We start from the raw sequence: 14,986 nt of genomic DNA, 5'->3' as shown, positions 1-14,986 counted from the left end.
TTGCCCTAAGCGCCCCCTGGAGGACAAGCTCTTTGTATCCACACAGGAAACAGTCGCATTATTAGTTACCAAAAATAATTATCCCTGTCAAACAAAGGAGTATGTATTCAATGTAGATCTAAGATTAGATTCTCATAACAATGCAACTGCATAAAAATCGTCAAACTGCATGTAAATCAGAGACTTTTGATTTAATGGTAAAAGCAGAGACAGACACGTCGGTAACAAGATAACACAGTTAAAAGAGTGAAAAAATACAAGGAGAAAATGCATATAAAACACACGAATCAAGTACTAATTAACAGCTTTTAGAGTTCATATAACCCCTTTAACATCTGAATCTTTTCATAGCAACAGATTACGAAAAATAATTTTCAATGCGGTAAAAAAGGCTAAACAATTAGAATAAATTAAACTCATTCATACTTATCAAATTGTCGTTTTAAAATCGTTTACTTCTTAACTAATGGCCAAACTTAAAAGTTGGGCATAGAATGAACATCGACGACTAGGTGTCACTAGATGCCATGGGTGATATTCTTGGGTCGACAGCATGTATTTTTTATGTAAAGAATGGAGGTCTATCAGGAAATGTTTGACCTCCAGTGTGTCTCTCATCATCAGGTTGAATATCACCTGTGACCCTGAGTTTTGTCTCAATCTCTGAGCCTGTGTCCCAATGCGCATACTATCCATCCTAAATTCTATGTGATATTAGTAATTTTCAATACTATTTAGGGCAGACAGGGTGGATAGTATGCACATTGGGACGCAGGGTGAGCTTGATGTTCACTTGAAATTTAAAGTTCACCAGATTTGAAAGTACTAAAACCATAAAGCACAAGCTCGGAATCTGCTAGAATTCCCAAGAGTAGGCCTACTTCACAAGCACACATGCACAGTTTTGATATAGTCCCCAATAAATCAACGGACAATACCACAATGCAACAGGATTTGCCATTAGGGACACAAATATTTACAGCAAATACTTTCCGGTCTATCTTCAAAATAGTTAATGTTTCACACAGTCAGTTCAAATATAGCAAACAAACAGAGCAAGAGGTCAGTCTGTGAATGATTTTCATTACTATCCATCTCTTTACCAGATATCTGCTCGCAGAGTGGAAATGTTACACTTTTAGACTTTGCACATAATCTGGGTCATGTTCCCAAACACAAAAATGACAATATGAAATAATTTTGGCACAACTGGATAAGATTATCATAACAGAACCTGTCCTGTAAAGTACTAAAAGAGCAAACTGACCATTAGTGTTCCACTCATAGATCTGAATAAACTTCATGCTTGACGTAAATTTCACACTACTGGCAACATCATGTCTATAGTGGTTTTTAAAGGAGTGAGATAGAGAAAGAGTGAAGAAGAAAGAGAAGAGACCACAGTCGGCACTTTACAGCACAGACTCCACACCATCCTTGTCGAGTGTCTCATGTGAGGCACTGTCTCCTTGGTTCTGGTGTGTGACGAGAGGGGAGGTCTCCTCTTCTGCTTTGACATTAGCCACCACCTCCACCTTCACCTCCTGCAGATCCTGCTCCTCTTGATGCTGTTCCTGTTCTCTCTGTTTCTTCATCTCTTGCTCATTGATGTGGTGAAGAATGCCAGCACCGAGTGCATCCCCCTCCACGTTCACAACAGTAGTGGTTCGGTCTCTGATCACATATCAGACACAGTTTGTTAACACAACAGATTACATAAGAGTTAAAAACTGTATGTATATATTGTATGCATATGTTTAATATTTTTGATTCTGATAAGAAGCTTTGGAAGGCTCTTATGATGCTTTACACAAAAATAGGCTGCAAAGATATCAGAATGATAAAAAAAGTTTTTCTTTTTTGTAATTATGTATACATAAAAATATTTATTTTATACTTGATACTATTACATATAAATACACCACTGTTCAGAAGTTTGGGTTCAGTAAGATTTTTTAAAGTTTGTTATTTAAGTCTCTTATACTTGCCAAGGCTGCATTTATTTAATCAAAAGTAAAAACAGTAATGTTTTGAAATATTATTACAGTTTTCATACAATTTTTTTGTTTTCTATTTTAATATATTTTAAAATATAATTTATTCCTGTGATGACCAAGATGATTATTCAGCAGTCATTACTCCAGTCTTAAGTGTCACAGGATCCTTCAGAATCATTCTAATATGCTGATTTGCTGCTCAAGAAACATTTCTTACATTTTCTTCCTGTCCAGTAAATTTGACACTGATATGGCAACTCAAAAACACAACACTGAGCTAATATTGATAAATGAGATTATATGAGATATATGCAATTAATCAGTATATCATATATCAATTTATTAATATTGAATATAAATGGTAGAAGCTGTCTTACACAATCCAGTCCACAGCCAACATGAGTGACAGGTCATGGGTGGGCAGACCTATGGCCTCCAGAATGATAGCGATGGTGATGATGCCTCCAGCTGGAATACCTGCTGCTCCCACACTGGAGGCAGTGGCTGTCACCCTTTGAATAAGCAAATAAGCAGTCATTTAGCAGATGCTTTTTCCTAAGTGATTAACGGTTCACTTATTACAGAAACAAATTCCCTGGAGTTAAGTGCCATGTTTCTAACAGCCAGAATGGTGATAGCTCATTTATCATCATCCAAACCTCCATCAGAGCCTCAGCTCTATATCGCTTGCTACACACTCAACAGTGTAACCTTGCACACTGGGACAGGCTCCAGAGAGTGAGTGTGTGTTGCTTGTAAATTTAGATCAAGCTTAGCATCCCTGCCTTGTTTAGATATAGAGCATGTTGCATGTAACCTGTATAGATACAGGAATGTTTCAGGGTATCTATCAATACTCCTGCTGATTGAAGAAAGGCCTCATAGCGATGTACACTCACAGGATTGTGAAGATCTGGCCTGCGTTGAGTTCAACGTTGTTGAGCTGGGCAATAAACACAGCCGCAACGCACTGGAAAATGGCTGCTCCGTCCATGTTGACAGTGGCTCCAATCGGTAAAATGAACCGACTGATTCGTTTGTCGACACCGTTGTTCTCCTCCACACACTTCATCATCGTAGGCAGTGTCGCTGAGCTGCACAGTCACAGAAAACAGACAGGGTATAAGTATGTAATGGGAAATTAGATGTAATAATGGTCATAGCCATTCTACGGGTGGAAAAAAAAACATTATAACTAAATTTTAATGACTTCAGGCCCAATCAGAGATATTTTTGTTTTATTTATATACTATAATAATATCTATCAGTTTTTTTATGTAGCTTTTATTTCTATATTTCTATATATAGTGATTTTGCTATGTGCTTTTGTGATTCTTATTAGTTTTTATTCTGATTTTTTCTTTTTTCTTTTTGGATTTCTATTAAGTTTTAATATATTTTTATTACAGTTTTACCAATTTTAGTACTTCAGCTTAAACTTATTTCGGTTAGACAACATTTCTAATTTTTCATTTAAGGTTTTAAATTTAAAACATTTTGTAATAGTTTTAGCTTTATTAAACAATAACAACACTGCTTTCAACTAGTCCAAAAGTGCTGAGACTGCAAATAAACCATCAAATTATGGAAAAGACGTTCATGAATCTTACTTTGTCAACCTGATTAAGGGCCCTTTGCCAACAAATCAAGGTTTTTGCATATCAGCAACACTACTAAAGATTTAGCAGGACTATAGTGATTCCAGGAAAAAAAGGAAACAAAGCTTTTTAGTCACATTCTGGGAGCCAAATTAACCTGCTTATAGGACTACAGAAATATATGAAATATAACAAAGTACCTGGAGCAGGTAGCAAAGGCAGTGGTGAAAGGTGTAATGAGGCCAGACAGGAAACTGAAGGGGTTTGCACGAGTGAACCCAAAGTAGATAAGAGGTAATACGATGCCACCATGGATGATGTGGCCCAGAATAGAGGCAAAAATGTACTTCCCCAGACTAGTGACCAGCAGAACCACATCTTCCATCTCCACAATCTTACTGCCAACCAAGAACATGATGCCAAAAGGCACATACCTGAAGGACAAAACAACAGAATGTATCATACATGATGTGCATGGTACAACTTAGGTTTTATAATGTATAAAATGATAAATGTTAATTATTATAGATAGATAGATAGATAGATAGATAGATTTGATCAAAGGTCTTTACTTACCACATGATCCAAGACACCAGTACCATGGTGGCTTCATTGAATGCATTGAAAAAGCGAATGAGCTCTTCTCCTTCTGCACCAAGCTTTCTCAAAGCAACTCCAAAAACCATAGCAAATAGAACAAGGCCCAGAATATTCATTCCATCTGCATCTGTTCCATAGGGAACCTGAAAACCACCAGAACATGTTTGTCTTTGGCTTACATAAGTGGACAATCAAATAATATTGCCATTCAGCATTTTTTTTTTTAATGTTTTCGTGGCAGCACACAGTTGGTCAAAGGTGAACAATGCAACAGCAACTAAATTAGAAGCTGACATTGTTTTAAGCAACAAAATGTGACATTAATGTGCTCTGATAAATGCTGATTTTGCTAATTAACCTATATTAACTATTGTTCCCACTCATATTCCCTGTCACTGAATTGGATATGATTGTGCATGGACAAGTGACTTTCAAAAGACGAAACATGATGAAGCTTGGCTCTCAGTTTGACTTTCCCTCAGTGGTGGTGGCAGTGTGGTGATGAAGATCTGACGGGACTGAGCTACCGTTCAACTGAATCCTGCCCTTGTTCTGGGCTTTATCGCACATCCAGGCATGGCTCATCACTTGGCACACAGTACTGGTTGTTCTGTAAGCCCTACTTATGCAATTATGGACCTCAAGCGTTCTGAGGGATTGCCCACATATTTGCCCATGCACCAGCAGATATGAGACATTTTAGCTGAGCCAGGATGTAATGAAGACCCAGTCATTTATACAAAGGCTAATCACATACAGTAGTACATAGTGTAGTTCAGATGCAATATGTTAACTTTTAATTTTTGCATAATTAGGACTGAATTTGAAAGGAAATGTTGATGGAATAGATTTAAACATATTAAATTGCAAGTGGTAGGACATAAACTTTCATATTCTGTGGCGATTTGCATGCTTGTGGGACAGGATTTAACTGATTGTACTAATATAATGATAGAAAAACAAATGTTCATTAGAAATAAAAAATAATTTAAAGTCTGCACACCCTGAGTCATTCTGCAAGCCCATTGCTGAGACTAGAATGCAGACACATGAGAGGCACATTGAAAAAGCCCTCTAGGAAAGGCTTGCCATCTCCAGCTGCTTGAGTGTTCAGTGGGACAGGAGCAGCAAAACCGGCTGCGTCAACCCTGGCCCTGTGCAAACAAAGAGCAAGCTCATTCAAGGCTGCCAAAGAGCCAACACTACTGAGTGGTCGGACATAAAACCAGCCAAGAGGCCCCAATTTGACTTGAGTTTTATTTTTTTAAGAAGCACAAAATTACTGGGTTAAACTGACATTTCAACAAGTGGCATGATGTGTGTGTTGACAATTGTGTATTTGACGGTGCATTCTTAACACAGGAAAAGGACCTAATGCTAAATAACACATAATTACATGTATTTTGTATTATTATAAAGTAATAATAAAATATTATTAGAAAATGAAGAGATTGTGTACCTTCTGGTAGTTGAGGGTTCCATTTGTTCCATTTTCAACAAGAATTGTCTTGTAATCAGTGACATACTGTGACAAAAGTAAGAGACAGAGAAGGACAACATCTTGAGCTACATGCAGTGCATCACAGAGCTATTCTGACCGATTTCAATCCATTCCAGTGTGCAGCTTCATGAACTGTGATGCATTTGATTATTTCTCTGCATTGAGCCTGTTTCTAGTGCCAAAATACTCACAAAAGCAGCATTTAAAGTTTAGCTGAAGAGGACTTTGAGACTGGTGTACACAGAGACAATGACAGTGATCCCCCACAGAACCCCTGTTCCTCAAAAACTCCAATTATATGAGCTGGAGCACTCAGTTTAGTTTCTGCGAATCCTTACTCTCTCAAAAGTAGGAATGGAATAGGTGAGGTAAGAAATAGAAATAAATGGTAAAAAATTTTTTTAGTGCTGTCAAGCGATTAATCGTGATTAATCGCATCCAAAATAAAAGTTTTTGTTTACATAGTATATGTGTATGTACTGTGTATATAAATTAAGTATTTATATTAAGTAACTAAGTATATATAAATACACACACATGCATGTATATATTTAAGAAAAATATGTTACGTTTATATATTAAATATATTTATATATAATATACATTTTATGAATATAAATATATACATGTAAATACATGTAAATATTTTCAAAATATATGCTGTATGTGTGTATTTATATATACATAATAAATATACACAGTACACACACATATATTATGTAAACAAAAACTTTTATTTTGGATGCGATTAATCGCGATTAATCGTTTGACAGCCTTAGTAAAAAAATTATCTTCTTTTTGGCGTAGTAAAAAACTACAAGATGGATGGCATGTTTTCATAGAAAAACTTGTTTTTACATATTAAAAATCGGCGCAGTGGAATGCAAAAATGTATTTGTGTGAAATTGCTCTAACGGTTCAGATGCTGTATCTATATAATGCGTCTTTAAGTGACGTGACATGTGGCCAAGTATGGTGACCCATACTAGGAATTAGTGCTCTGCATTTAACCCATCCAAAGTGCACACACAGCAGTGAACACACACACACCGTGAACACACACCCGGAGCAGTGGGCAGCCATTTTTTTGCTGCGGCGCCCGGGGAGCAGTTGGGGGTTCGGTGCCTTGCTCAAGGGCACCTCAGTCGTGGTATTGAAGGTGGGAGAGAGCGCTGTACATTCACTCCCCCCACCTACAATCCCTGCCGGTACGAGACTTGAACCCACAACCTTTGGGTTACGAGTCCGACTCTCTAACCATTAGGCCACGACTTCCCTTTACGACTTTAACTGAGATTAATTTACAGTGTTTGTAAAATCTGATGTTGCAGTGATAGCAAAATTAAAATCCATAAACATATGTCAGTTAAGACAACCTGGAATATATCTACAAGAATTAGTTCAGACCAGTCCGTTTGTAACAGGCTATTAAAATAATTCCCAGGCATTTCTGTATTAATCCTGTTAATCTCTGTCTCTTCTCTTTTAAAGCCTTTCTGGCCTCCATCCAGGTAAATGTCGATGGAAATCCCACTGGATAAAGAAACATCCCATCTGCACCTAATGACCCTGTTTCTCTTTCTAAATCTACTTTGGCCTTTGCAAAAACATCTTTTTTTACAAATTGATAACTGGGTGCCCGTTCGGTTTGTGTCAATGGGGTCGTCCACATGCTCCGGTCTAGGCACAGAAGTGTTATCTCCCACGCTGGCCACCGAACCTCCTGACCTCTCTTTGAGCAGAGCGTGCTCACTGTTGAGCAGTTGCCTGTGTGGTACAACCCAGTGAACCAAGCCAGGTTGCCAGGCACCAAGGAATGGAATCAGCTTGCTATGGTAACTGCCTGGTTGCTTAGTGGTGAGAGAGGATGGGAGGTATTTATTGAGCAGGGACAAAAATGGTTACTCCATTTTGTGACTCTTTCAATTAGAGATGAAGGAGCTGTTAACATGGAGCAAATGGTCTACAAATATTAATTCTGAACATATCTGTTTGTGTGAGTGTGTGTGTTTTAGTGACAGCTGGAGGAAAAAAGTAACTTACTGAGCGGAAAGCTGCGGCCACCAGGTTGGATGGAAACAGATTTCTGAAAAGGAAAAACAAGCAAGAAAGATAAACCAGTGATGTGTAAAAATGAGCTCTTATCATCACAGATGGACACCACTGATGTTTCTTTGCTAAATTCCCACCAGTTTGCAGCATGAGTGACCCATAAAGGAAGTTTTGCATTGATCCGTACAAATCAATAGTTGTATCTGCAAATCCATATCCCAAATCATTCACTTGGGCTACAGAATGGATTATTTTAAACTAAACTGAGTTGAGTTCTTATTCGTCATATGACCTGCGTTAAAAAGAGGATTAATCTAGTAACCCTGTGAACTATGAGGCAAAAAGAAATGTATTTTCTTCAGGTTCATGCAAGCCTAATATACAGTTGTTCTTCAAGTTTATTACATAATTGCACAGCAGATTTATATTCCAACAAGAAAAACTTTTTAACAGGTCTCAGGTTTCAAGATATGGGCAACTTTGTCCCACATAGATTGAACTAAAAAGTGTATTTTTTGTGATGTAATTTCAGATTGGTAAAAAAGAAGGATAGTGATTTTAAATTGATAGTAAACATGTTTGCTGGAATTTACAAAAAAAAAAATCTTCAAAAGTTATTTTCTTTTATGAAAAATCCAATTTTCAAATTTATGCTGCTGATTGACAAACTAGATATTTTTGGCTAATTTGGAGCTTGTTTTTTACTAGTCCATGGTGGTCTACCAGCCCTAACCAGTTTGATCCAGGTCTAGGTCGATCACAACCCCACCAGACGGTAGTCTGTTTTGGAGCAGCTAAAGACTATTAAGACTATTTGAAGAGTTCAGATGCAAAAGCCTCTAAGTATCTTCTGAAATGTTCTTATAAATTAAACATTTTTCTCAGGCTCCTATGTGTAGGTTTAGTAATTTCGCTTGAATGGCAATGCATATGTTCTTTTCTTTGCCATTAAAGTGAAATAACTGAACATAAACATAGGAGCCTGAGAAAAATATTCATTTTAGAAGAAAATTTCAGATGGCACTGCGATTTTTTACTATTAAAAAATCATGTAAAACCAGCCACCATCAGAAAAGTAACACAGAGGTAGCCATATGTAGCCTTATTTCTGTCCTAAATAGCACCGCAACAATTGGGCCGTTATGAAATATCCTGGCTTCTAACTGTTGTATATGACATGATGATGTATGCCAGGATAACTAATAATATATGATAATTAATTATTAAAATCCATCAGAACAGTTTTATAAAGTGTCACGCTATACCTTGACATGTTAAAACAGACTAACAAATTAAAAACAAAATGATTTTTGTTGACAGTTATTAATTGATTAGTAAGTTTAGAAGCTTATCAATCATATTTGCTCCGCTTTTGCTGAACTCACGCTGTGTGGGATAAAACTTTCTCTTGCAAGAAATATGAGCTATTTTTTCCCTGTCTCTGGTAATAATTAAATGCAAATCAATTTGTCATTTAAATGCCTAAAAAAGAAAAGAGGATGTAAAGAATGAATTTGTCACATGATCTGCGCTCACGTCTTCTGCATTCGTGAGTGTTGCACACACACAGCTAATCATGCCGGGAACTTGCAGGCGCTGCCATATAGTGGACTGCTGTATTTCTCACATTGAAAGATAGGCTATTGTTATTATTGTTATCATTTCCATTACCAAATAATACCTGGCAAGGTCTAAAAACGAATCTGCCGTCTCTTTGTTGGAGCTCAAGCCTTCCAGCCCTAAGTTGTTGGTGTTCAGCGCTCCTGCTCCCACGCCGGGTTTGATGATGAAGGCGAGAGCTACCCCGATAGATGAAGCGATCAGAGTGGTCACCAGAAAGTAAGACACGGCGATCCCTCCGAGCTTCCCCAGCGAGCGCGTGTCCAGACTCGCAGCGCCAGAGATCAAACTGCAAACCACTAAAGGAAGGATGATCATCTTGAGCATCCTCAGCAGCATCTCTCCGGGGAAGGCGAAGTAAGTCATTTGCGCTCGGGTTAGGTTCATATTCCGGACCATCATCCCGAGCCCAACGCCCACCAGAACCCCGGACACCGTCAAGATCACTAGGAGGTTTCTTTTGAAGAAGACCATTAACCGGTCTTTAAAGCTGTTCTTTTCTGATTTTATCGAGACCGCTGGTAACGGGCTTTTGTGGCCGGCGTGTCCATTGATTTCGCTCTTCTTCTCCTCCATGTTTTTCTCTACACGCTCAGTCTTTCCACACGTTTAAAAGCGGTACCAGGCTTTTCTCATCAGCCGCGTGCGCGCTTGGAATAGAGCAGACTGGAGAGCGCTTGTAAAATCCAGCCGGCACTTATAGACATGTGCTGCATCTACCAATTACGAGGAGGGGTCTTTTAAAGATGAGGATCCAGGACATGCGCACTCCTGGACCAAGATGAAATGATGCAACAAGGCAAAGGGTTGCTGATATCCATGCATATTATTATTATTATTATTATTTATCTATTTATGTTCATGTTTTATGAACAATGGCAAGCATATATATAATATATAATGTATAGATTACTGTACTAAAGAGAAAAATAAAATATATGTCTATAATATTATATTGTTATATTATATTGTTTGTATTTATATTTATATATCTATTGTCATTTATAATAATATATTAATAAAATAAGGCACAGTGTTAGCTTTTCATTGTTAAAGTCACATTATTCACATATATTCATGAAGGACACAAAATGATTATTTTTATTGAATGACCCCATTATTATTGCTGTATGTTATTGTTGTTTGTCATTTTTAGAGCAATTTTGGATTTATTATTATTGTTATTATTATTATTATTAACATTTGCAGTTTTTCAGCATTTGCAACATATTTTGTGAGGGTTATCATTTTCTTCCATTTCTGCGTTCTGTATTTTAATACAATACTCAAATGATATAACCCATAATTTTAGACTCCCACCTACATTTTGCCCCAAGTTAAATAACCAAAGAAGTGAAAATATCAGTTCTTTTTATCTGTCTGTAGTTGCTTTCCCCTGAACCTCAACTATTCTGTTCCAAAAATAACATTTCACAGCTGCCAAACCAGGAGCAGGAAGCTGAGTGTGCTCTCCAGGCGTTACTATAATACACTGAACTCCACTGTGAGGAGGCTTGGACAAAACAAGACTGTGAAGATTTCAGGCCCAAGATAGTTCCAAAATCTCTTCTGGTACACTGAAAAGAGTCTTAAGAAAGAGCTTGCATTAAAGGTATGGTATTGTTAAAAGCATTGTAAAAGTAATAATATGAGATAGAGGGTAAACAAATGTCTGACCTTATGTAAAATCTAACCACATCCTGCAGCTGTTGTCATGCTTAAGAAAGATGAGCTCTCTCCATATGACCCCCTCCTAATCTAGTTACAAATATGATATCTGTGCCAGATTTACCTTAAATGTATTTGATGGTTTACCTTGTAGAACAATTGGTTCAAATTTGACTTCCATTCCAAAATATGGCTTCTATATATGTAATTTGGGGATGTTTAAAGTAAACCTGCTTCTAAAGATATATTTTGTTTACTCATTAGTGCAGTAATCTGTACATTATAAGCAACATCTGTAGTGTAATGTGCTTTTTTGTCGTCTAATGTGTTTAAAACCAGAAATTAACAGAGGCAACTTTCGTATAAATGAGAAAGAGAGAAGCAGAATTTAATCGCCTAAAACTGTAATAATATTCTACAACCACCAGATGGCATTCTTTTGTCTTGTAAAGTCCTTTCTCTGTTTGAGAAAAATACTGGGTGTGATTGTAAATCCTCAGGCACTACTGATCATTACTTATTCGACATATAAGCACAAAATCTTGTAATATTATGTCAATGTACTGCAAAAATATACGTTACTTTTGTTCTTCAGCCTTTTATTCTTGTAAAAGTAATGTTAATAATTAATGGTGATTTGCTTCATTATGGTGATTTATGAAGTCACTTCTCTCAATGAGAATTATGACAACATTACACGTACATTATACACTTTATATTGTCATAAATATTGTTATTTTTAAGAGACCTACAATCTAATAGGGAGGTTATGGTAAGCAGACAATGACCAGTCTGTTAGGACAGCAAGCTTTACCCTGAACGCCTGAAATCAAATGTCAGACTCCAAGATTAATGACTGTTTGCACTTATTCCATCAGACCACGCACCATCAGCTGTGTCACACACACACACACACACACACACACTTTACACACAGTGTAGGTAGACTTTCTTGGCCCTTTGTCCCATTTAGACAAACATTAGTGTAAACACTCAGTATTCTCCTTTGCTGGTGAACTCACCGAAGAAAAAGCATGTGAGAGAAAACATATTTCCCACTTTCCCTGATTTTTTCTTTTTAGTTAATGCCTATTTTCCGCAGTGGCAGGCTTTTTTGAACACTCCATTTCCTGTTATGCAGTAGAGATTGAATTTGTAACAAAAAAGATTGAGCCAAGCTGTCGGTGGGCATCTTGCCAGAGCATGCTGCCTTTTCTCAGTTCCGCCACTTGATGAACTCAAACCTGGCAATCTGAAATTTACCACTGACACTTCAAGTAGATATTACAGCGACACATAGCAAAATATATAAGGATTATATATTTTAAATATACATTTTAAAGTATAGATATGTTTCTCGTGTATAATTTGTCAATGTGAAATGGTTTTAGACTGATTTTTGAGCTCACATATTGCTCCGTCACTTTTTCATCGTGCTGTAAACACCAAATTACTAGTCTGTTAGGTTCTTTAAATAACTTGACGAACGGCAGCCTGTTCTGCATTTTGGTTGGCTGATTCTACCAGAGGGGGCGGGGCGTATGAACTGGGACTCCGCCTTGTCTCACGAACAAACTATCGTTAAAATCCAATGTCTTGCAACTGCGACTACGAGGAGAGTCACCGAAGGCAACCTGGCTACTACTTTTGGGGACACTTTGAAGTCTGACTCTCATATGTGCAACTGTTTACTCTTTTCTCAGGCTGATGAGGCACGGGGCGCTCAAAAAGTGCCATGTGAATTCATGTTGACTAGCAAGGCAAGGCATGCAGAATGCACTGATACAATGTAAACGCATTCGAGAATAAATCCGCTGAGATTTACACTCATTTAACGGGATCGTACAAGTCCTTCAGAAGGGTGAGTGGACGTTCCTACTGAATTATCAACATAAAGTTCTGTGTTTTGACAGGTCAGACTTGATGTGGGTCTCTCCTGCAAGCGTGTATTGACCCCAGCAGTAACCTGTGTGCATACAGTAGCCTACACACGTCTACAAACCTGGCATATCTGTAAACACAGCATGCCAGTAGAAGCCCACCACTGCCGTTTTCTGGATGCAAAATAGTTGTTTTAAACGAGGAACGCCACATGACATACTTATAATTGCTGCGTGTTCATAGCTTTCTGTAATCGACCCTAGTAAGCAATATTTTTTTGTGATTTGGTTTTATTATATAACTGTTTTCTGAGGCCGTTGACTTGACAGTGATCTCCTGTATCGCGTACAGATTTTTTGTACAGTAGCCATGCTAGATTAGTATCACTAAACGACTGAAGAGTCTTCTTTTATCAGTGTTTTCAGAGTTTTTCTTCTTCTGATAAACAGGCTTCAATATAGAAATATGTTGTAGAAGGGTTTTCAAACAACTTTTCATTTACCTGAAAAAATGTTTACATTACTAATTTTAGTAAAATTTCAGGAAAAATGTAAACTTTAGACTAAGCAGGTTTCTGTTGGTCAAAGCAGTGAATTCACATGACCAATTTGAACATGAGTGAAATTTGTTCCAAAGAAAAATGTTGATTGCGTAAAATGCACCTCAATCGATTACAACTAGAAAGTAATTTAATGAAAAGTCTTTTAAAGTTGTGATTAAATGGAAGCAGTGAATTTAAAAGAATTGTGACATATATTCGAGTGTAATGGGTTATTGAAAAGAAAAAAAATGTAGGGCAAGGACTTGGATCAGTTCACTGCTTGTTGATTGGACCTTGAGATGTGGACGGGGTTTAAGTGGACTTAATGATTGGAGAAGTCCTGCATAGGTCACCCAGAGAAAAGTCTGTTTCACAAGAAGATAGAGTTATGATATTTTGATTGAAAAATAACATATGCATGAGTTAATCTTTTACAGTAATATTAATATGCATTAAGAAAATAATTTTATTGCACACCAACTTTAAAAAGTTGACCTTCTTGAAAATAATTATTACACTGCTAAAAAAAAGTATATGTTACATGCATGAAACTTGAACTGCCTTGAATAACTGCCTTGTACTGTACATTTCTCAAACATTTATTTTCTAGTTAGATAATAGAAATCTAATAGGACGCCTGGAAGTGAACATGTAGACATCAGCATGGGGTCAAATGGGACATACCGATAAGGAAGCCCCACTAGTTTGTGTTTCCTGCCTATCTGAAATCAAGTGGTTAAAGGGATACTCCACTCCAAAATGAAAAATTTGTCATTAATCACTTACCCTCACGTCGTTCCAAACCCGTAAAAGCTTTGTTCCTCTTCGGAACACAATTTAAGATATTTTGGATGAAAACCGGGAGCCAGTCGCTTCATAACATTACGGTTGAACCACTGATGGCGGATGGACTATTCAGACGATGTCTTTCATACTTTTCTGGACCTTGACAGTGTAATTTACTTGGCAGTCAATCGGACAGTCACAAGCCTCCCGGTTTCATCCAAAATATCTTAAATTGTGTTCCGAAGACGAACAAAGCTTTTAGAGGTTTGGAATGACATGGGGGTGAGTGATTAATGACAAAATTTTCATTTTGGGGTGGAGTATCCCTTTAAGGCAAGAGTTTGGGAATGGCGGATTAGAGACGCATCTAATTTAGTTGATAATCCAGATTAGGGTGTGTGCTGCTGTGTACAGTGCTCTGTTCTGTTGGGTCAGAGAGCTCAGAGTTCAGACTCGTCACCTCATTAGAGGTCACTGTTGACTAGGGCTGCACGATAAATCGCATGCGATATTTAATGCGCATCTTGTCAGAAAGCCGGTTCTGTAATCAGCGGTAAATCTCCATCACGTGCGTGCTTTCACATTGAGCAGCATTAACTACACAGAGCCGTTGTTCACTGACGAGCTGCGCTAAACCACGTTCATATTCGCGCGATTTTTGGCGCTGCTCGTCAGTGAACAACGGCTCTGTGTAGTTAATGCTGCTCAATGTGAAAGCACGCACGTGATGGAGATTTACCGC

The 14,986-nt window shown here is 37.5% G+C and overlaps 2 protein-coding genes across 3 annotated transcripts in view; one reads left to right on the top strand and one right to left on the bottom strand.

Annotated features, from left to right (window-relative positions):
• Nucleotides 1–738: 738 nt before the first annotated feature.
• On the bottom strand, nt 739–10,090 carry LOC107666559 (neutral amino acid transporter A). Its single transcript, XM_016457961.1, has 8 exons — nt 9,430–10,090; nt 7,740–7,782; nt 5,655–5,720; nt 4,172–4,338; nt 3,796–4,029; nt 2,897–3,091; nt 2,375–2,509; nt 739–1,674 (listed from the first exon to the last, which is right to left on the bottom strand). The coding sequence occupies exons 1-8, from the start codon at nt 9,942–9,944 to the stop codon at nt 1,413–1,415; spliced, it is 1,617 nt and encodes a 538-aa protein (XP_016313447.1). The 5' UTR covers nt 9,945–10,090; the 3' UTR covers nt 739–1,412.
• Nucleotides 10,091–12,640: 2,550 nt separating this feature from the next.
• LOC107666512 (SERTA domain-containing protein 2-like) overlaps nt 12,641–14,986 on the top strand; it is a 36,242-nt gene continuing 33,896 nt past the window's right edge. For both annotated transcript variants that reach the window (XR_001631669.1, XM_016457882.1), the window contains exon 1: nt 12,641–12,897. The gene's annotated coding sequence lies outside the window, so the exon portion shown is untranslated. The remainder of the gene's footprint in view (nt 12,898–14,986) is intronic.

This window comes from Sinocyclocheilus anshuiensis, unplaced genomic scaffold, assembly GCF_001515605.1.
Source record: "Sinocyclocheilus anshuiensis isolate Anshui unplaced genomic scaffold, SAMN03320099.WGS_v1.1 scaffold63, whole genome shotgun sequence".
Classification (NCBI taxonomy): domain Eukaryota; kingdom Metazoa; phylum Chordata; class Actinopteri; order Cypriniformes; family Cyprinidae; genus Sinocyclocheilus; species Sinocyclocheilus anshuiensis.
This window is presented reverse-complemented; position numbering and strand designations above follow the sequence as displayed.